Below are 23,729 nucleotides of genomic sequence, written 5' to 3' on the forward strand. Positions count from 1 at the left end.
GGCTGACCTTACTTGTGGAGTAAAATTAGGTGTTACAGTGTAGGTAACAGTGACTATACTGTAATTTTAAGACCACGTAAGTGCCAGGAAACTGAATTGTCATTAAGCTAAGATAGTAATATTTTTAATATCATTTTGTTCCATTGCTAGTGATTCAGACATTGTCTTTTCTCTGCAATAAACCTATGTATTGTGGTATTCTGACTGAAGGTGTTAGTAATTTGAAACTCAACATACATTTCTGCTCTTCTGTTGCAGACTTCTGGCTGTCAGAGATTCAGATTAAATTTTAAAGATGGTTCATGTTAAATGTGGAAGAATATCATTGAGGTATGGATGCAACTTCTTGTTTTATCATCATTTGTGCACCAGTCTTTCTCTTTTCCATTTTAAATTGGTCTTTAGAGAACGAATGTTTCAAACGTTTCATTTGCAAAGAAGAATAAGTGCTGTTTCTGTGCTTTCTCTGAGAATTTCCATGTGTTAATGTTAAGAAAAAAAAAAAAAAACACCTCTAAAATGTGACTTTTATTAATTTTATTTTAATATCAAATTTCTGTTTTTAGTTTTAGTATTATTATTTTTAATTTGCAGTAAGGCTCTGTTCTTAACACTGCAATTTAGCCTTATGATTTTTATCCATGTCCTCAACTTAATGCTGATTCAAATATATTTTGTTCAGAAAACTGTATATTCTATTTCCTTGTTAATAAACTACCATACCAGTTGTGCCATAATTTCCCTATCTGTAAAATGCATAATAAACTATTTTCAGAAAACACTTTAAAAAGTTATGTAGTATTTTTTTCACTGCATAGGAAGAACTAGGTGTCTTTATTAACCTTTTATTATTTAGTCTTCAAATTTGGAGATAAATCTATTTTTTTGGCCCAAGCACAAATTCAGTGTGCTATGGAAGCCTCCGTACTACAGCTTAACTCTTCGTAGCTGTACAAAGAGGTGTTGTTGTGTGTTATCCCAAGGTCAGGGGTATTCTTATCCAGGGTTTTGGATTAGACCTATCAGTTTCTGCAAAACTTAAACAAAATAGAATTATTTTTCTTCTTTTTGTTATTGTGTAATTTCCAGGAAAGCAATGAAACCTTCCTACTGAAATGAGCGCCAGAAGTCATTGTTTCTTTCTTTTTCTCTTTCTTTCTTTCTTTCCTTCTTTCTTTTTTTTTTTTCCCCTCCCTTGTGGTCATTTACAAATCTGAGTGTAAAACAGAGACATTATTCTTGCCTGAACTCTGGACATTATTTGGAGAAAACAGATCACATGCTGTGATTAAACCTGTTGTTGCTCAGCCAGTGCGCATTTCCCAGAGAGAGTGTTACTGTTGCATGGTAGCTTGCTGATTTCGCTCGCCATGGAAGACTTGCAGCATCAGCTGCTCATTGTTACAGGGGCTCTGATCTGTTTCTCTGCTCTGCTTAAATGCATCAGATTTATGAACTATATTTTCCCACATATTTGGAGTGCTTTGCCTCAGGCTTTCTTCCAGTCGCTGGGAGAATGGGCAGGTAATGGAAATTTCCTTACATTTTTCTTTTTGTAATAGAGAGATGAATCTCTCTATTAGTTGTGTTACTAATTGGGATATTTTCCTTGTGTTCTCTTACCCCACTCCTTCAGAGGACAATTTCTACTAAGTGTGTGCTTTGTTTCATTTCTTCTTTCTACCTGCTAGTAAATTCAGTTTTATGAACTTCAAGTTTTTGCCTACTTGGGGAGAAGAGAAAAATAAACTAGAAGCAACGTGGACACGCAGTGTGTGGATGGGGATTCTCTCCCTGTTCTTACTTCCAGTGTTTTTTCTCTATTGGAAATGCTTTAGTTTTAATAACATTGCCTACCCTCAGTTTCTGATAAGTGAAATAACTAGTTAATGTATAGCACATAGTCTCCAGCCTTCCAACCAAATTGTCTTTGTTCCTGGTGACTTTGCTTCAGCCTCTTTGTTTCAGACTGGATATCTATCCTTAATGCTATCATTAACAAGCCAAATCTATTCTTGCCTAAAAGCTTTGAAGGCTACAACTCAGCAGTGCTTTTTTAAAGATATTACATATTCTCACAAAAATAACAGAAATATTTAATGAAAGAATTCTTCCTATTAAATGTTTTTCTTAGGGTTGGTAGATCGTCAATATGAAGTAAGAATGAAAAGGCAGTTTTAGAGATACGAGGCTACAGATGTCACCACTGGTGGCATCTTGTTAAGAAGTGACCCCAGATGTACTCTCATGCTAGAGAGTTGGATTGTGTATGTGTTTAATGTGCACATCTCACTGTGGAAGAGTAAGAAACAAAACTCAGCTGTTTGTGAAGGACTTGGCTAAGCATCAAGTGCTTCTGAAATAACACGTAAGCCACATTTTGGTGTGTGGGCCTGGCTGGTATGTGGATAGTCAGAAGCACAGCATGGAGCTCTATGAAACCTTGTCCTCCTGGAGGCCCAGAGACTGTCCTTTCCTTCAGTGGACCAGTTGTGTTCTGTCATTTCAAATACATTAAGTTTCCTCAGGCTGGTTGTATTCATTGGGCTTGAGTGGCTTGCAGCATCATACAGAATGTGAGATCCCAAGCCCTGCAAGGATGCAAGCTGGCAGGTGAAAGTTTGCTTTTCATCTGCAGGTCTGCTGTGGTCATAAAGATCACTAACTTCCTCACCAGGAGTTTTCTGTTCCCTGTGAACCTAGCTGCTCAAACTCACTCTGCTTCTCTGGTTTCTCTGTCAATTTAGAAGTCCTTAATTTACTTTGTTTTTAGACACTGACTCATGTTCAGTTTTGCTCTAAAAATGTGTCAGATGTACCTCAGAACTGTTTTAGGACGTTTCTCCTTTGCTTATTTATCCTTTATTTCTAAGATGATAAGTATTTTCCTTCTATAGCCCTTATTCGTTACTTGCTTTCATGATATTTAAGGTCCAGGGTGCCTTGTAAATGCCAAGGCTTGTTTACTTCCCCTGTGACACTAAATCCAAAGGTAAATCTTGAGATAGAAAGCACTATATAGGTGATGTTCAGTTAGTTTTTCCTTACAGAGAAACTTGCTGTGTCAGGAAATGTATCAGCCTCTGTCACTCCTTACCTACTGCCATTCTGCAATGAACATGCAAGTACAAAGCAGAACTTTTGAAAGAATATATGCATATTAAAAAAATTCTGCCATCTCATAGGTAATAGATTTGTTGCTGTCTCCCCATTCAAAGTGAAAGTATTGACTAAGATGCTACTTTAGGTGGGTTACAGTGGGGAGAGGTTTGCTTGGAAGACTAATAGTGCTTAGCAATAAATGTCAAGTCACAATACAAAGAAAGGCTTGGTTCAGTGGTTTATTAGAAACGTTTTGACAGTAATGTCCAAGAAATGGACAATATTAAGTTTAACAAATTCAATAAAGAGCTAAAGAAAATCTACAATCACCATGATCCTTACTATTGTTTTCTTTCTTCAGTGGTCACAGGAGCTGGAGATGGGCTTGGAAAAGCATATTCCTTTGAGGTAAGAAAAATTATACTCCCTTAATTTTACTTCAACGAAATGAAAATTGCTATCTATTACCAGTCTTTGCATGTTAGTAAGAAGAGTCTGGAATTCAAAGCCACTGTGACAAATATAGTACCAATCTTTTCCCTCCCTATTTGCAGAATAACATGAGCTGAGTTCTGTGAGGACATTAGTATTGCATTTAAGAGGAATGTCATTCATGTTGCAGTGGTCCTGTCTGTCCAAGGAAATGAAATGGAAACACCATGTAATTGAGATTTTTTATTGTCTGTCCAGAGTGGCATGTCTTCCAGCCTATCCTTTTTTTTCCCCCCGGTTTTACAGCTAATGTGTTTTTTCTCTTTTGATGAGGTAGTCCAGTATTAAACACACAAAATGCACTTCGCTATCCTTCACAGCTGCAAAAGAAAGTTTGAGAGATATATTTGAAACAACAGAGAAAGGAGAAATATACATAAATGAGTATGAGCTACAAGCTAAGGAACTGACAAGGATCCCTGATAGTCTGATTAGTAATCCGTCACTGCAGGAGTCTGCAGGAGGAGGGAGCTGCAGTTTGCCATGCATTGCTGTGAAAATGCTACAACATCCCCTCTGCTCACCATTGCTGAAGGCAGAGAGGCCTCTGAGACTGTCCTTGCTATGTGTGATAGTGACAGTGGCAGATTTTCTCTCTGATGTCTTTGTTCATAACCAGCTCTCTGTCTGAACTGAATTGCTTAGCTGCAATGAAATGTAAGTTATTGTCTTCAGAACTGAGACAACCAGATGAAAATTAACAGGTGGTAATATGGGAGGATCTGGATTAGATGTGATGCATTCTGAAGTGATAAGTCATATATGATGTGAAAAAATGTACATAAAACTTGTCTCTCAGGAAAGGAAAATGAGTTTCCTTTTGATTTAATTGATTAGATTATTAAACCAGTTCTCCTAAGCATATGCTTATTTACTCATACTTGAAGCACCTGATTTTGATTACTGGGAGTGGCAATACAATAAGTACTTCATGAACTGCATTGGAATTAGAAAACATAGATACCAAGTATTGCAGTATTTATTGCAGTTGTGATAAAGATTATAAACTCTCCTATGTGAAAGAAGGAAAAACGTTGCTTTCCACCTACTGACTAAGTTGCTGTAACAATAAGAAAATGGAAAGAGTCTGATGAATATGTAAGTCAGGGAAGAATGGGTTGGCATTAAAACACAGATAAGAACTGTCAGAAATGCTTTATCATGCCCTTAGAACTGCATCTCCAGGTGTAGTCACATGCAGAAGCAGCATGCTGAAGTAACTGTGTGAGAGATCCTGGTGATACTTTAACTATGAGGTCTGCAAGAATCTGAGAGTGGATCTGAGGTCAGAATTTCTGTCTTTGTTCTGCTTCCTTTGTTCTGCATAGGTTATAGAACTGTAAATCCCAGCTAAAAGGCCAGCTGTGACATATGAATGGCCACTTAAGTCATCAGAAATAATAAAATAACTATTGTCTTTTGTTCCTTTCTTGAGAAAACAGTTTTTGTCAGGAGCTGGCAAGTTTTTGTGGAATGTTTCTTCATTGTTTTTGGCTTTCTTGTGTTGACTGAGAGGCATCTTTACCCTTGCTGAGATTTATCTTCCCCAGGTCTTCCCAATCATATAGGTTGTGCTCAGCTAATGCATGGCACTATTTGAGCTCATAGCTTGGTACATCATCTTGCTGGCTGAGGTCAAAGCGCATGATTGTGTGAGGCTTGTAAATGAGTGGACCAGCTTTGTTGCTGCTCTGATTTTGGGTACAAAATTCTCTGATGTCAATCTGACATAGGTTTTGCTGATACCGTGGGCTGGTGTGAACACAAATCTAGCCTGCAGGCCACAGGGTTGCTACATCTCTGTCCCTGGAGCTTGAGCTCTAAGACCAAGCAAAGGCTGTCCTTCAAACATGGACTTGTAACAAGCTACAACATAATGCAAGAGCTCCACACTCCTGTGATACCAGAAACTGACATTAGTCCTGGTGATTTGGAAGGATGGTGGCTGTTTCTTCTCAGTGTTTTATATGGAAACCCGAACCAGTGGCTCACAAATACAGCCCAGGAGACAGAAGTCCAGGTAATGATTACATTCCTTACTGGGGGAAAACCCCTTTTTCCAAGATTTGTAGTTAGGTAAACACTTCTGCACACTGGCTGGCTTGGTCTGTGTAAAAAGCTTGAAGTCTCAGAAGACTGATGGTTGATACAGGACACATATTCTTTTGTCTTTTTAGGTTCATAGAATCACAGAATGCCTTGAGTTGAAAGGGATCTTAAAGATCATCCAGTTCCAACCTCTGCCACAGGTTAGTTGCCAGTGAGTAGGTGAGGTCGCCCAGGATCCCATCCAGACTGGTCTTGAATGCTTTCAGGGATGGGGCATCCACAGCTTCTCTGGGCAGCCAATGACAGCACCTCACCACTCTCTGAGTAAAGAATTTCTTCCTAATATCTAACCTAAATCTCCCCTCTATGCCGCCCGAGGACAGGGCGGTCCTCGCGCCACGGGTAGGGCAGCGCGCCACGGGCTGCACTCAACGCCATCTCTGTGCGGAGTGAGGCAGCGTTAAAAGCTCGTAGCCTCTGCCAGTGATGGCCAGGAAATTCCTTTCTTAAATGCCTTCATTTTTGTTTGCCTTGAGGGTGCACCTGAATCTTGTAGTTTAAGTGTTCTGTGAAACTGTTTTCTGAAAAGAATGCACGGGTTATATATGAGGAAATAAGTAAAAATAAAAATAAAAACAAAAACAAAAATAAAAATAAAAATAAAAATGATAAAAATAAAAGGAAGAGAAAAAGGAAAAGAAGAAAAAAAGAAAAAGAAAAAGAAAAAGAAAAAAGAAAAAGAAAAAGAAAAAGAAAAAGAAAAAAAGAAAAAGAAAAAGAAAAAGAAAAAGAAAAAGAAAAAGAAGAAAAAGGCCTTGAGAAATGCTGCTGCAGCTTTATACTTCTAATGGATCTGGCATACAGCAGCAAAGGAGCATCGTCTCATCTGTTCACCTGGCAGTCAGCATTTTTGCCATTCTAGCTAAAATAGGATCATAGCAATATAGGGATCATTTTTTACCAGACACAGAGACATATATGAAGTGTTATTGAGAAGCACTACAAAATAAAATTTTAATTTTACTTTGTAGGTGACATGGATGATATTTAATCTTGTTTGAATGCTCAAAAAAGCAGAATGACCTCTGTGTAATCATCTCTGAGTGACAGGTACGAATAAGGGACCAAAGCAAGAGAGACTATCTGCATTGCTTTCCAAGTTGTAAACAGCTTGAGTTAAGCACATTTTAGACAAAGGGAAATTTGCCAGTGTGCAGACAATTTACTTTCTCTTCCTGAGTACCTCATACAGAGCCCATAAAATAAGCTTTCAAAACCACGGAGTGCCCAGGCCTGGACATGTCTCTGTGGCTAATTATGTGAGAGGTTCGCTGAGAGCATGGGACTGTGAGCAAGGTCTTTGTGCTGAAAGTGCAAATGGCTGTATCTTATATATTTAATAGATAGTCTGCTCCTTGTACTCTCAGTGTAGTGAGTTTTCAAACAAAGGTCCTTGTTCCTTGACATTCTTTCCATTGTTTCAGAAGAGCTCAGTAGGACAATCTGGTAGGTTTAGGAGAGTGCATTGCAGGGAGTCAGTGGCAGAAGTGAATGGGTCTTCACTGTGTGGCCTTCGCCAGTTCACTCCTTGTTCCAAGATAACGTGGTACTTTCAGAAGTTGGCCTTTATCTTTTGTACTGACTTTTTCTTGCTTCTTGCTCTCACAGGCATTTTCTGGTTTCAACTCTTATCTTTCTTTGTGCACATAACTCTGTCCCACTGCTACTTAATAACTTCATTTCACAAGATTTGCGTGTTTTTTTTTTTTTTTTCAGATTCTGCCTAAAAAAACTCCTTTGCTGGTGGGAATGGGTAGCTTACAGAAAATACATTCTATGTAGTGCTTCATTTGTAGGTGACATGGATGATATTTAATCTGCATGTGGAAATGCCAAAGTCTCCATGCATGGACTTTTTTGCATGACTTCTTTTTTAATATAATAAAATAATGAAGGTCAAAGATGGTGTTGTAAAATGACTAGAAAGTAATTATTTGTCTTCCCAATGCTTGTCTGGGAAATGCCACATCATTTTTTTTCTCTGCATGCACATGCTTAAGTGAAACTGGCTGTGGTTGTTTATTTTTAATCATATGGTTGGGACCTCATTGTTGTCCAACATATTTTTCTTGTAAGGGGCCAAGGTATTTTCACAGACTACTAGAATCTGGTTTTAATATCTGTTGTTTGCCCATTAGACCAGTGACAGACAACTGAAAGCAATTAATAACTGTAATTGTTTTCAATAGTAAAATTAGAAAATTTAAAAAAATCATGTTCAATATTGCTTTCCAACACTTTTATATTCTTCTCTTGTAGCTGGCAAGACATGGGTTAAATATAGTTATGATAAGTAGAACTCTTGAGAAGATGCAGAGAGTAGCCAATGAAATCGGTAAGTGTTTGTACCACATTTGTTTGCCTTCCCATTTGGCAGCCTGGCTTGGTGGGAACCTGGGCCTGCTTCCCTTGTCGAGTGGAGTCCCAGATATTGCTGCAGATAGAGCCCAAGCTCTTAGTGCAAAACTGCAGGCACTGTTTCACTGCATTTGTTGAACCCTTCTAGTCATAGATTGCTTTAAAAATACATGCTATGATTCAAACAGTTCAATAGTTTGGGACAAAGAAATATGACTCCAGGTTCTATTCTGACTTCACCTGAACTTAAGATCGCTAAATACAGGCAAGGAGATAGGATAATAGATTTATTTGAACAACCTATGAATGGGCTTTTGCTTGAGAAAGAAAGGTTACCTTGAGGCTAGTTCTTGGAATGCAGCAGAAGAGGAGTAAAAGTGAAATAATTGTAGCTGTTGTCCTCTTTTTTTCTCTTTTTAAGGTTTACAAACTACATTTGGCTTTCAGTAAGACAGTAAAGTAGTGTGCATTTACAATTAATGTTCATTTTCTTTTCTTCAAATGGAATCAGCAATTTGCCCTGGGGAATAGTTTATTTAAACACATTAGCATTGACAGTTAGGATTTCTATAGGAGACAAGTGCGTTTATATCCTCTGTTAACTTTACAGACATCTGTAATCGGGTTTATTCTTCCATATATTGCCTCTGTCCCTAAACTCCCCAGTGTGTGAGCTGCTGTGCTAGCTGTGCTGTGCCAGGCTCTTGAACCCTTCCAAAGAGAAGGATGTGACACAGGCCTCAGACCAGATTGCACCCACAGGAGGTATCTTTTGTATCTTGGGGATGAAATTGACTACTGAGCTTCTGAATTTCCTGCCTAATTTACCCCTCATTTCTAGATACAGACTTGCTTTCCTTTGAGAAGCAAGAAAGGGGAAACACCAGCCTAACTGTATCCCATGAGACCAGTGCGGCATACACTGGCTCCTACAAAGTAAAAAGCCATAAAAATATGGACTCCAGCGAAGATTATGCAAGCTCTGATGTTGCTGCATTTCTCTGTGGCTGAATATTAAATAATTAAAAAACCTGATTAAAAAGAAAAGAAAGTTTAACAGATTTTTATAGTTTCTACGCATTGTAAATGATAATGGGAAGCAAAGAATGAAAATGATGAGGTCCCTGAGACTAAGACAGCTAAGTGAAGAATGAGAGAGGTGTAAAAAGGTAGTACCCTGCAGGTTCCTCTTTATAGGATTTACATTGAGGCTGACCTTGGGGCACCTTCGCCATGCATGTGCTGTGCTCTGCAGCACCCCCTCACCAAGGGCCTCCTGTCCTGGATGGTCCGCTGCAGCAGCCTGCCAATGGCAGATAGCATTGAGTTTTCCCCAGAGCATGCCTGAAATTGCTGGCAAAACCCAATGAGATCTTTCCATTGTGTTCAGTGGGTTTTGGTATTTCTCCAGAATGACTCATGTTATTTGTTGTGCTGAGTTGGAGAGGAATACATAACAGCAAGTAGATGGCATAAACAAAATGGGAGGAGGACACAGCAACAGCAAGCATCTGATATGGAGGTCAAAAAAATCAACAAGGAGCTCTAGGTTAAAGTTTTCAAATAGCTCCTCTGATTTGTAATTAAGCTAAGTAATTACTGGGAAGGCGAGTTTAGCTTACTGTAATTTTGTGAGAGTAAATAAACAATGGAAATCCAAAATGAAGCAGAAGTCTAACCAGAATGATTTTATTGTTTTTTGATTTTTTTTTTCTTTTTCTTTCTAAACTGTCTGAACAAGAAATATTTCACATTTATGCACGGTATCCTTTTCCAGTGAGTTGGACACAGTAAAGAGAACACTTGACTTCCTTCTCAACTTGTTAATGTTATTTACCTAATTGTACTGTTTGTGGTAAGATAGATGAAGAGAGGCTAAAATGTAGATAACTCCCTTACTCTCAGTAGCTTGGTTTATTTCTGTGGATCACAGATGTGCTTGAGAGTAGCTCTCAGAAATAGAGCTTTCAGCAGGCCATTCCACAAGCCAAAAAACACTTCCCTAAAGAAGAATCAAAACCAGATTTCAACCTAGCTGGACAGGATGGCTCTTTTAGAACATGAGATAAAACATAATAAAATAAGTTTTGTGTGAGGACACAGAGCTAATAGTTTCTCTAGATGAATTGCTTGTTTAACATGTTTACTATTGTTGTTGTAAAACATTCATTCTATGGAAGTTTCAATCCACAGTGATGCAAATGTAGGAATGAAATTGGCTGAAAAGGATGCAGAAAATGTGGCATCATAACTAGTCTATCTGTCTCCTCGTCCTACATGAAAAAATGACTGCTTATTAAAATGTTGATCTTTTACACACATGCACACACACACACACACAAAAAAAACTCACCTCACTTTAAAACAATTCTGTGCTTATGTTGAGGATCTGGCACCACATTCATCTGCCATTGTCATCATGCGTGTTGACAATGTTCTTTCATAGTATAATGATAACTGGGGAAGAGTTGCTGTATTGCTTATTTATTTTGTTTTTTTTTTTTTTTTTTCTTGCTAAAGGACTAAATGCTGTTTAGGTTTTGTCAGGGAATTTCCATTAATTTCAGGGCATAAATTCATCCTATTTGCCAGTTATTTCCTTGAAAATAACTGTAACGAGTGAGGGTGTTTACCTTGTGATTTAACTATTTTTAAAGCAAGAAAGTTGAAAAAATGATTATCGTAGAATCATAGAATCACGAGGTTGGAAATGACCTGTAAGATCATCTAGTCCAACTGTTTTCCGATTACCACTCCTATCACAAGCTACTACACCACATCTTGCAGCTCCTCATCCAGATGCCTCTTGAACACTGCCAGTGACAGCAAATCCACCACCTCCCTGGGCAGACATTCCAGTGCCTGACCACTCTTTAAGAGAAAAAGTTTCTCCTTATGTTTAATCTAAACCTCCTCTGATACAACTTGCAGTTGTTTCCCCAGGTCCTGCTCATTACCTGGGAGGAGAGGCCAAACCCCTCTTCACCACAACCTCCCTTCAGGAAGTAGTAGAGTACAACGAGTTCTTCCTTGAGCCTCCTCTTCTCCAGAATAAATCTGTGCAGTGGACATTGTTAAGTGAGACATTTCACTGTTTTTCTAACTTCTGCATTACAGTTCTTCTCTTTATAGATGGAAAGGGCTTTTCTGTTTTTTATTCTTTATTACAGAGCAGGCCACAGCTCAAAAGGTGAAGGTTATACAAGCTGATTTCACTAAAAATTCAGTATACGAGAACATTGAAAAAGATCTGGAAGGCTTGGAAATAGGTGTTTTGGGTGAGTTGCTGATGTCTGTTATGTAAATGCTATTTTATGGCTGCAGTGTATTAAACACAGAATTTTACAAATTATGTGTGTTGTAACAACTTGTTAGCCAACAATTAAAGCCAAGCATACAACTGTCTTACGTATTTGAATATAAATTATCTTGATCAAGTTTTAAAAGTGAATTAAGATTCTCCAAGCATTTCCCTTTTCTTTGTGCACTAGTTTCTTCTGCCGTGAACAATTTTCTGCCATTTAATGAGCAGTGGCCAGCCCGTGGGATTATTTTTTTCCTGTTTGGCATCAAGGAATTACAGCTGTGTGTGGTTCTTACATTCAAATTGAAACAAGCCTGAGGCTAACACTAATTGGTGTGATCCACACAGGAACAATTGAAACTTTTTTTGTTTATTTGTTAAAAAAAATTATCCTTTTAATGGAGAAACAAACAAATTAAACAAGAACAAAACAAAACCGAACAATCAACCCGCCCTCCCCAGACTATACAGCAGACTGTTTTTCTCTTCCCTGAAGTCAGCACTGGTCAATACCAATGAATTAAGTGAGAACAAGACTCAAAGCTAAGCATCATTTCTCTTCATATGCAGCTTAAAAACCAAGTCTTAAGGAGAAGGCATCTGCTTAATTAGCTGAACTAAGACTTTGTCTTGATGTGGTCCTTATAATTATGTTTCCTTTGATTAGTTAACAATGTTGGAATGCTTCATAATCCTCTTCCATGCCGTTTCCTTAATGCACCAGATGTAGATGAGGTAGGATTACTCTGTGATTTTCTACTTTCAACATAATAATTAGGAATTGTTATTCTCCTTAGCAAGCGGCAGATCCTCCCTCTACTACCATCAGTGCCTATTTCAGTGTAGAAGCATATTTTGATTTGTTTTTAATGTTTGGAAGAGCTTGCAATAGAAAAAAATAGAGTTCAGCTCAACTGCAGCAGGCAGGTAACAATAGCTGAGATCAGCTATGCTGTCACATAACACCATGTGGCCAGCCCAGTCACAGCTGCAGCATTTATGTTAGTGTTATCAAAACTTTATTTTGTAGAGACACTATTGATTTAATGTGTAGGAAAATAAAAAAATAAACCTTGCTTAAACATGCTTTATTTTAGGGAGAAATTTACACACTCAGAATAGTTTCACGGGATTAAGGACTTGATCACATTCTTCTTTGCCTTATTATTCAGCCTGTTTGTCACCATCTGTTACAAACTACAGATCCACAGCTGAATGCTTCCCACTGTGCTGCAGCCATGAGGTGGAACCTCTGCTGCTGCTATGGCTTATGCCTGCAAGATGGCCTTGGGACAATACTTCTGCACAGAAGTTCTTATGCTGCGCAGACATCATGTAGAGAAATATTGCTACCTCTGTAACTGGGAGACACTCCAGCTCAGCTTGGCACCTTTGTAAGCTGAGTGCAATTTGGCATGCATCTAGCTTGGTTTGCTGGTGCCAACAGTGCTGGGACACCAGGCTCTGTAGTGTCATCATGCACAAAGACACAGCTGGGCAAAATGAAGAGTGCTATAACAAAGAGATGTATGAGATTTGAGTTCAATATTTAGTGAAACATGAATCCAGGGCTCATTTGCCTTCAAGTATCTCACATCATAGACACAATCAGTGAAAATCCAGGGCAACTCTGCTTTGCTAGCAAGTTTTTTAGTTGGAATTGCTAGGTTTGTAATGTAGAAAAGCTACATGCTCTTTGAAGTTAGCCATGAACTTACTGCTTTCTTGCTTATTGCAGAACCTTGTCAACTGTAACATTATTTCTGTTACAAAGGTATGTGTCATATGCATCAAATCTGAATTCATTGCACTGAATACGAGCAGTCATTTAATCACATTAATTGCATGACTATTGTTAGTCATGCAATTAACTTTCCTGTACAAATTCATCCAGTTTATCCAAAGACATTCCTATTAGGCTGGAATGTCAGCATTATTTGAAGGACTTGGTTGGTTTCTAATATCTATGAAGTATTTTGAGTTGACTGGAAATGTTTTTGCACAATTGGTTGGTTGATACACATTGTTACACTGCATCTTAATCATTTCCCAAAAATAAGGTGGTGTCCCTAATCAGGAAGATTTGTTCGAAAATAAAAATCTGCAGGACAAGAAGATCTGCAGTCTTTTTGTACTGTGCTGTATATTCATTTTTTGAAACAATTCTGTTCTACAAAAACATTTTTCTATCAGTGTAAGAAAGGAACTTCAGGAATTGACTCCCAGATCACTGTTTTTCTTTGTGTCAAATTTGGTTGGTTACTTTACTTGCAAGAGCAGTTACTGTTCCATGCTTAAAGATTTGTGTTGCTCTGCAGTTAGCAAGTAGTATGTTAACATAACAAGAGCAGAACCAGAGCTTCAGAGTTCATCTTAACTTTGGCTAAGAAATTCTTAAATGTTACATGAAAATTGTGAACAGATATTCCACTTTGCGTAGCAAACTTTACCTCTCAAATTTGTAGTGCTGCTTAATGACTTCAAATAATAAATCACGTGAGATCAATAAATTGAAACAAATTCATTTATGAAGTAGTTTGGTGAACTTTCTGCTAAAAGGTTTTATTCCATTTATCACAGAATTATAGAGGTTGGAAAAGACCTCTGAAGACCACCTTGTCTAGAGTCCCTGCTAAAGTAGGTTCTCTATAGTACATTACACAGGACATTATTCTGGTGGGTTTTGAATATCTCCTGAATGAGAGACTCCACAATCTCACTGGGCATCTCGTTCCAGTGCACTGTCAAACTCAAAGTAAAGTTTACTTTTGGAGTTAACTAGATCAATCTATGCCCTTGACAGGGTGGCAGTAGACCCCTGGGCCCCTCCAGCTCCACAAAATAGGAAGGAAGAGGGAAAAGGGGTAGGGAAATGGGAGCTGGGCTCAAGGAAGGGAAAAAAATAGCAGCAATGATCTGTGGAGGAAAACTCCATTTTATCAACTATGATATCGGAATGCAAGGTAACACAATATTATACAATCTAATTGAAACTGAGACTAATAAATCAAATAAAATAGGAGAGAGAGAGTGTTCTCAGGAATCAAACCTTCAAAGCTTGGTACTGCTAGGAAAGCACACTCCAGTACCCCCTGCAAGGCAATAAGAGACCACCCCACCCAGAAGGGCCAGATCCCATCACTTTGGTGACGTACAGAGACAGGTACCCGGAATTGGAGCATTAACACTTTAACTCCCAGTGCACTACATGATGTTACGATGTGCAATATCGAAAGCCAAAAATCACAAAACCATGACACTCATGTTTGCATGTAAATTCTTATGTTCCAGTTTATGCCCATTGCCCTTGCCTTATCTCTGAGTAGCACTGTAAAGAGCCTGGCCCCATCCAATTGAATCCTGCCTTTACATACTTACACTGATAAGATCTGCTCTCAGCCTTCTCCTCTCAGTCTTCTCTCAGTTTTCTCTTCTCTAGACTGAAGAATCACAGCTCTCCTAGCCTTTCCTCATAAGAGAGATTCTCTAGGCCCCTAATCAAGATAAGTGGTGCAGCTGGCACAATAGAAGGGAGGTATACCATCCATAGGGACCTGGACATGCTTGAAAAGCAGACATATCAGAACCTAATGAAGTTTAACAAGGCCAAGTGCTAGGTGCTGCACTTGGGCTAGGGTTATCCCAGATATGAGTACAAAGTGATTGAACTCATACAGAGCAGCCCTGCAGAGAAGGACCTGGGTGTCCTGATGAAAGAAAGACTGGAGATGAGCCAGCAGCGTGCACTTGCAGCCTGGAAAGCCAACAGAATCCTGAGCTGCATCAAAAGAGGGGTAGCTAGCAGAGACAGAGAGGGAATTGTTCCCCTCTATTTTGCCCTTGTGACACCCCGTCCGAAGTAACGTGCCGAAATCTGTGGCTCCCCAGTACAGGAGGAATGTGGAGCTCTTGGAGTGGGTCCTGATTATATGATTGGAGTCTGGAGCACCTCCCCAACGAAGAAAGGATGAGGGACTTGGGCTTGTTTCTGTCGGAGAGGCTCTAGGGAGACTTCATTGCGGTCTTCCAGTACTTGAAGGGAGCTTACAAGCTAACTTTTTACATGGTCTGATAGTGATAGAACGAGAGGGAGTAGTTTTTAACTAAAAGAGGAGAGATTTAGGTTAGCTGTTAGGCAGAAATTTGTTACTCAGAGAGAGGTGAGGCAGTGAAGCAAGTTTCCCAGTGAGGCTGTGAATGCCCCATCCATGCAGATATTCACAGTCAGGCCAGATGGGATCCTGGGTAGCCTAAACAAGTAACTGGCAACCCTGCTAATGGCAAGGAGGTTGGAACTAAATAATTCTTCTGGTCCTCTCCAACCTAAGCCACGCTACTATTCTTTGATTCTTGTCTCCTCCTTCTTATCCTTTTTGAAGACTGAATAGACACTGGCTTACCTCCAGTCCTCAGGCACCTCTTCCATTCTCCTTTCAAAGAGGACAGAAAGCATTTTGGCAATCACTTCTGCCAGCTTTCTTAGTGCTTGTGGGTGTATCCAATTGATACATGGGTTTGTGTACATCAAGCTTGCTTAGGTGATCTCTGGCCTCAACCAAGTGGAATTCTTCCTTTCCTCAGACTGTCTCTCTTACCTGTAGAGTGTGAGATTCCTGAGAGGCAGTCTTAGTAGAAGAGACTGAAGCAAAGAAAGCATTCAGTAACTCTGCCTCCATTATCAAGGTGTCCATCTCATTCAGCAGTGGACCCACATTTTCCCTAATCTTTCTTTTGCTACTGATATACTTAAAGAAACTGTTCTTGACATCCTTGACCTTCTTTGCCAGATATAATTCCGAGTGGGCTTTAACCTTTCTTGTCACATCCCAGCCTGCTTTGACACCATTCTTACATTCCTCTCAAGTGGCCTGATCCTTTTCCCACTTTCTGTTGGCTTTTTTCTAAAATTAGAGGTTTTTTTTCCGTGATCTCTTTGCTCATCCAAGGCTTGGGGATTCCTTTCCCTCAATGTTACAACTCCTTCCTCTTCAATTTTTTCACAAAATTTCACTTTCCTTCAAAACTCAGAGAAGAAATCATGCTCCTAACTGCCATTCCTCATGCCTTGGTACAAATCATCTTTACATTTTTTCCCAGTCCCTGGCTTGACTGCTGGTAGAATCCTGCTCACTACCTTTTGCAGTGGGACACTTGTGCTCCAGGCATTCCTACAGATGTCAGTAGAGTTTCTACCACTGAGGAAAGGCAGGACCATTTCCAATGTTTTCCACTTTCCTTGAAAATTCTCCTTCATCCCAGCTGATATGACATCAGCATCCTTTCTGAAAATGAAGCTTGTGAATCTCACCTTGATCCTTCAATCTTGTAGTATACAATGACACTTCTGAAAAAAATAATAGAGAACTAATAGGGACTGGAATAAATAATTGAATTATTCACTTGCACTGACTTTTATTACAGCTCTTGACAAATTAGTTCCAACTTTTATCCTGCAAAGTTTCAGACTTACATATTTTTGTAATGAATCAATCAACTTCCTAAGGAGTTAAGCTTAATGGCAAAAATATTTTTGAAACGCAAAAAAGCAGCAGCTACTTTCTTACCTGAGATTGGATTTAATCGCACTTTAAAAATCAGAAGAATGATTCAGTCTCCTGTTAAAATTGAAATAGATCTTTAAATAATTAATATAAAAATGACCCCAAAATTCCTTTGTTTTCAGAAAATAAGTTTTCTTTTAATTAATTTTCTACTATTTCTGATCCAGGTGGAGCCAGAAGAAAAAAGTCTGAAAACATGATAGAGCTTACTTTCTCCTTGTGATTGAAAACTGAAGATTCATGAAATTCAGATATTGATGAAAAACTTTGGATAAGCATATGATTTTCATGGCTTAGAAGACTGACCTTAGATATTTTTTTAACAATTTAGCTAATTGGTAGGCCATTAGCATTTCTAAAATGTTTCTCAAATCTTTGAACGTGCCATATTTGAACTGGACATGTATCTGGGGCTTAAGCAAATGGGAAACCTTCTGAATAAAACAAGAAGAATTAAAAAAAGCAATTAGAAATAGGAAATTTGGTATATTTTTAATGTACTTATCTTACAGATGACACAACTAATTTTGAAACAGATGGAACCAAGGTAAAAATAATTTTTCCATAATTTTCAAATGGTTTTTGTTTCTACTACCACTTTCTTCAGTGAAAGGTATGCTTTTTCATTATTAACTTCTGCACTTGATGGCATGTCAATCAGTAAGATTTACTTCTCTTGCTGTTAGTGCTATGTGAATGAATGATACGAACTGCCACAAGTTGTCAGTTAACTGTGGAATGGAAAAGATAATATAAAATATTGATCTGTTTATAGAAAAAGCATGTAGCTACTGCAGATATAAAGTTATACATGACAGCATACATTCAATTCTACTTCAATATTTTTTTTATTTTTCCAGGATTGGTAGCCATCATTTTTTAAAGCTCTGGAAATACTTGTACTTCCTTTGAGAGATTAATTCAGCTGTGTACTCCCTTTTCTCCTTTTAATACTATGTGCACGTTAGACAGAGGGTGTTCTTAAGCTGTTTACAGATGCAGTTTCTAGAAAACATTAACTAGTACCTTTTAGAGGACAGTGCATGCTCTTTGTTTTGAAAACAAAATAAGCTCTTACTATTGAACTGTTTTGCTCTGTTTCGTTCTTCCTGGTTGTTGTAGAATGAATTGTTTTTGGTGATTTGTATAGGGAGTTGTGAATAGGGAAACTAAAACAACAGATGCATGGAACAGGAAAATGAATGTGCTGGCTAATGAGCAGAGGGGACCTATCAATTACTAAGGAGTATAAAATCTCTGATGGCAATTTTTCCTCTGTTAGATGTAAATAGCTTCTAAAATGTTCCCATGGTTCTACTTGGATAGGGCATTAAAGTTTCACTTATTCCATTTTTCCTAGCTGCATTAGACATAATTGCACCTAACAAAACAATAAAAGTTGGGTCTTCAGAGAGTGTAGTCTACAGGATAATAGGAGAGCTCTGCCTTCTTGGGGAGAAACATTGCTTTCCACTTGTGAAGGTTTTCACAATAATGCTGTATGTAACTATCTAAATTAAATTTTAGACAGAAAGGTCTGATTCTGAACCTATCCTCTGGTCTGGGAACTTTCCCTTGTCCCCTGTACACAATGTACTCAGCATCTAAGGTAAGTCTTTTACGTAGCTTTATAAATCTCCATCAAGTGCTTACCAAAATTTTATATCAGCAATACTGACCTGGGATTTCAGATGACATAAAACAGTGTTGTTTCTCTGAAATAATGGAATGATGTGAATTAGTGATAGCTGAGAACTAAGAGTCAGCTATGCAAATGAAATCCAGCTGAAGATATGTCTCATCACTGGAATATTTTTGTCTTTAATTATTGTTATAGCAATGCCTTTTGTAGAATGATGAATTTTACTGGGCTTGCTTAGCTGTCTTACTTGAAACGGCAGTTGTACAGAAAGGTTAGATTTTTCTTATGAAGTCAGGAATAAAAATCCTGGTAGGTGGCTGGTGAATTTCCTCATTTCCTAGATTTCACTTTGAAATATTACTTTAAATTGAAACTCCAGAGCTTATCAAAATGAGGAGATATTGATTTTTACTGAAACTCCAAAAATGATCTGCCTTGATCAGATTTGCTTCAAATGATTCAAATGATAAGATTCTATGAATCTTTGAAAAACTCAGGAGTTCTCTGGTTAATATGGTTTTTATATCTCTTATTAATAAAGTTGTTAAGCTAACTATGTTCAGTGTTGCTAAGCTTCTGAATATTTCTAAAATCATTCATTATATTAAAAAGCCAGCTTTTACACAAAATACATTCATGTACATGCAATCTTCATGGTGTGAAGAAAAGCTTAGAAAGATAAACCCTAAAGGTTGATGCCTAAAAACAAACAAGCAAATAAATAAATCTCCAGCAAATATATATATGTATATATATATATATATATAAAATCACATTTGTACGCTATGGTCATAGACATATATTACAGGCTTGAGTTGTGTTTCACTGATCTTTTCATTTCAAGAAAGAGTAATATGAGGCTTGGACTGGGAAAGTAGATGTCATTCAGAGATGGCAACAACGTGCAACAAGAAATAAGATAAATGGGACTCTAATATTTTTATTTCTTGCATTTTCATAAATATGATAAATTTTTGATAAAGGTCTGCAGTTATACCTGGTTTCATATCTAGCTTGGGCCAGTGCAAGACATTGTCTTCTCTGATCTTGCTGTTACTAGTGGAGGAGAGCAAAAAATGTGTCTTCAAACACTTTTTCACCACTAACTATGCCTCAGGTTGTCTAAGATGTTCAGGCATAAATTTTTGAGTATTTGTGAAAATACATAATTTCCTGCATTAACATTATTTCATTTTATTTTATTCTAGGCCTTTATATGCACTTTCTCCAAAGCACTACAAGCAGAGTATAAAGAAAAGGGAATTATCATACAGGTGATACTATATCTTACCTTTACTTATTCCATATCATGCCTTAATCCATTGCAGATATGTTTTACAGTTTCTCAGATGCCATGAGATTCTGCAGAGTGAATGGTCTTATGTAGATGTCTGATAACATTAAACTCTTACTACATGCCTTATTTTAGGTAGTGGCTCCTTATGGCGTCTCTACTCCAATGACAATGCACCAAAAACCTGGTCTTATTACAAAGACTGCGGAAGAGTTTGTTAGTGAATCACTGCATTACATCACTTTCGGAGATGAGATTTTTGGATGTTTAGCCCATGAATTACTGGTAATTGCATATGATAATTTGTAAACAGATTCTAAAAGTTGAATCAAGTCTGCCTGGGCTCATGGGGTTTTTTGGTTCATTTTCGAAATCTTAAAGTTACGTTTCAAAAGACAAACTGTGAATAGGTTAATGTTAATATGGCACCAGTAAACTCTGAAGGGAAGAAGATACATACAGAGTGCAGTGCTGTAAGCAAAGCGCAATATTCTCAACTTCTATGTTTTGAGCTGAGGTCAGTTTGATGTCTTCATCTCTTCTCCAGCTGCCAGTTTCCTACCAAGAATATATCCAAGACTCTACTCCTTTAAAGAAACCAATCAGTAGATTAAAAATTTATTAGTGAAGAAAGGAAAGAACATAAAAACAGACTGTACTGTCACATAAATATAAATTCCTCAAGATATCAAACTAATACATACATATATATATGTATACATATCTATGGCAGCTGTTAATGGTGATCATCAAACAAAAGTATAAGGATGAGAACAGAGAAAGAAAGAGCATTTTCTGCTGAGGGAAACATTTCTACTAAAAATATGAAGTAAAATCTTATATATTTATTATTTTCTATAATCTTTCTGATCACGTGGTTAATTTCTTTCAAAAGGTTTTTGTAATCTTCTGATTTTGCATTGTTTTTTCTTGATTATTCTAAAGGCATGCGTTCTGCAGCTTGTTCCTTTATGGGTACTCCACAGTGACAGGCTTCAAGAAGCAGCCCTGCAGGCATTTACCAGTTATCTTAAGAAGAGGTGGAGGACATCCTAAATCTTTTTTTGTTTTTTATGTAAATGATAACATGCAATGGGAAACTCCAACTGGAAGCATTTAACCATGGCTCCGTGTACGTAGAAAAAAATCAAATCAGATGGAAACACACCTGCATGCAAATCACGCATCAAAAGACAATTGAAATTCTTACTGTCATTCATTGAAATTCATTACTGTCCCTTTCCAGTGACTTCTGTGCTTTGGATAGGTTCTATTAAGAGTTTCTGTTACTCTTACTATTTTAACTTGAGCTTGGAGGCCACAGACATTTATGCTTTTTTGATCTTCACAAATAAAATAATAATTTGCTTTGTTCCCTAACTTGTTTACAGTTTTTTTAATGTTTTTACAATGTGTGTTTTTTTCTACCTAGTTTCTTCTGTAAAGTCAAGGAAGTCTGCAGGAAGGAAAAAAAAAAAAGGAAGCTTTCAGTATGGGAAGTAAGTGCTGGAACTTTGGAGATCTGCAGCCATAAGATATCTACTTCTATACTGAGATTATCAATGACCTCTGCATTGTCTGAGAAGGGCTGGAAGAGGCAGGATCATAGGCAAAAGATAGACTTACTGTAAAACAATTCTTTGAATCAAACTGCGACTGATTGAAAGCAGAAAATATCTAGAAATGAAAGTGAGATGTCTGTGTAGGGCATTCAGCATTGTTGATTTGAATAGCAAGGAATAGAAATGGTCTGTTCATTGCTGCATAAAAAATTTGTTTACCAGTGATTAAATTATGTTCTGGTAAGTGTGATATTTGTGCAGCTCTTCAACAAATAAATATGGACTATATATGACAAATACTACATATGAGCCAAAAAACGAATTTCCTGAGAGAAATGCTGATTCAATAAGAGGATTGAATAGAGTGCAGAGGTTGTGTTTGCCATTGGTAGAAGTGCCCATGCATCATAGATTTCAAACACTGTATTCTCTGTTACAGCATGAAATGCAGCACATCTTTTCTTGCCTATCTGTTCCAAATACATACTGATGTTGTGCCTATGTACAGCTCTTCACATGTCTAATTTACATGCATGAATAGTCCCAGCAAGATGAATGGGGACAGCAACATGCCTGAGCTACCTAACTCAAGTTAAAGAATGTTCTTTCAACCTCCTCACAGAGACAGAAGATCTGTATTATTGCCACTGGAGACAAATATCAGTGTATCTAATAAACAGGAATTATCATAGTACAGGAATAGCATTGGCACAACCAGAGCTTAATAAATGCTGGAGACTGTTTCCAAAGCTTAAAAGTCCTGCGATCTATAATTAGGAGCATTTCCATATTTCTTGTTTTTTTTTTTTCAGATTTTTTTATGACTGTGAATGGTGTGTGATTATTGCAGACTGTTGCTGAAGCTGAATGATTTCTGGTGGATCTTGTCACTTGCTGCTCTATTTTGGCCACTCTGTTGGAGAAGACACACTTTGAACTTCTGGCTGGTTATCTTGTATAATGTGAGGCTAGGATCTCCCTGACTTGCACTCTCCAGGCAGCTTTTTCTCATGTTGTATTAGCATAAGGCTGCTGTGGGAGGTTTCTCCTCTCTGGCCAGCCCACTGACGAAGGGGTGTTCAGCCACTAGTGCCTGAGCCAGAAGAAGAGGAAATTGTGCCCTCCTCTGCATCTTGCATGCCATGTAAGAGGGCTCAGCATTGCTTCTGGTTTGTAGAGCAGGAAGGAGAGGTGCAGGGAGGCAAAATGCCCACTTCAGGATTTAGTCAGGGGTAGGAGTGTCCTGAGAAGCAGCAGGGTCCCAGAGAGGGGCAGTGCCTTCAGTCTCTGGGATATGAGCAATGGAATACCTCAGTGTTCCACAGCTACCTAGTCCCCATGCCTCCTTCAGCCTCAGTGCAGGCAGCCTGGTGCATCTACTCCTGGCTCAAGTGCCTAGTTTTTTGCCCATCCTGAGCTTGCAATGGAAAAATGCCTAAAAGCAGCCTGCAGCCCCAATTGCTGGGGACACATTCTGAGGGACAGGCTACTACCAACCCTGGCCATGCTCAGCCCTGAAGTCCTGGTGGTGACAGGTCCTTGGCCATGGCTGCAGGATGGGCGAGGACTGCTGTCCGGTGAGTGTCCGAACCATCCAATCAAGTGCTATGGGGTAAAAGTGTTGTGTGAAATGTTAGCACAGCCTGGCAGACCCCTCAGGACTGTTTCCAAAAAAGGGCTTCCCTGCTTATGCCCCAAATAAGCCAAAATGCCAGTTTGCAGAAAATCAGGTTTTTTTTAACTTTCTTTTATTATTATAGGGTGAGGAGTCACAAAGAGCTTTGAATATGTAAGCCAGGTTAGATTTTACTGTTGCTTAATTCTGCCATTTTTTTTTTCTTTTCAAAGTTTGTTGAGTACAGAGGTTATCAGTTAAAGCAATTTAGAATCATGGGATGCAAACAGCACTTGACTCACAGATATTTCTGCTGTTGAACTAAACCATGCTCAGGAAAAGGAGACAATCTCTCAGCAAAACAACTTTCAGTTGGTCAGTCTGCAAGGCTTCTAGATTAAGGAAAATGGGAACTATTTAGTACAGGATTGCCTTAAACAATACAATGTACTTCATCAGTGGATTACATCAGTAACTTAGTAAATTTTGCAAAGGTTTGAGCTGCAAATCTGTCTAGACAAGCAATTTACAGCACAGGAAACCCCTAAACCCCTAAACCACTGAATACTAATGTTGTAAACAGTCTGCTATCAAGGCTGGAAATGCAGACAGGGCCCTACTGTTCTGGAGGACCACCCACAATGAGAAAGAATTTGATATGGCAGCTAGCCTGAAAAACTTATTTGTGAT

The 23,729-nt window shown here is 38.2% G+C and overlaps 1 protein-coding gene across 2 annotated transcripts; it reads left to right on the forward strand.

The window, feature by feature from the left end:
* The first annotated feature begins 1,096 nt into the window (after positions 1 to 1,096).
* HSD17B3 (hydroxysteroid 17-beta dehydrogenase 3) lies at positions 1,097 to 22,564 on the forward strand. Of its 2 annotated transcripts, XM_052701223.1 has the most exons (11): positions 1,097 to 1,524; positions 3,464 to 3,510; positions 7,963 to 8,038; positions 11,232 to 11,339; positions 12,033 to 12,100; positions 13,104 to 13,139; positions 17,439 to 17,473; positions 18,454 to 18,535; positions 19,777 to 19,842; positions 19,998 to 20,147; positions 20,808 to 22,564. In XM_052701223.1, the coding sequence occupies exons 1-11, from the start codon at positions 1,371 to 1,373 to the stop codon at positions 20,916 to 20,918; spliced, it is 933 nt and encodes a 310-aa protein (XP_052557183.1). In that variant the 5' UTR covers positions 1,097 to 1,370; the 3' UTR covers positions 20,919 to 22,564. The 2 variants fall into 2 exon arrangements, with proteins under 2 accessions (XP_052557183.1, XP_052557184.1); XM_052701224.1 differs by lacking the exon at positions 13,104 to 13,139.
* Positions 22,565 to 23,729: the final 1,165 nt, after the last annotated feature.

The sequence above is a fragment of the Tympanuchus pallidicinctus genome, unplaced genomic scaffold, assembly GCF_026119805.1.
Source record: "Tympanuchus pallidicinctus isolate F22 unplaced genomic scaffold, pur_lepc_1.0 scaffold4, whole genome shotgun sequence".
Taxonomy (NCBI): Eukaryota; Metazoa; Chordata; class Aves; order Galliformes; family Phasianidae; genus Tympanuchus; species Tympanuchus pallidicinctus.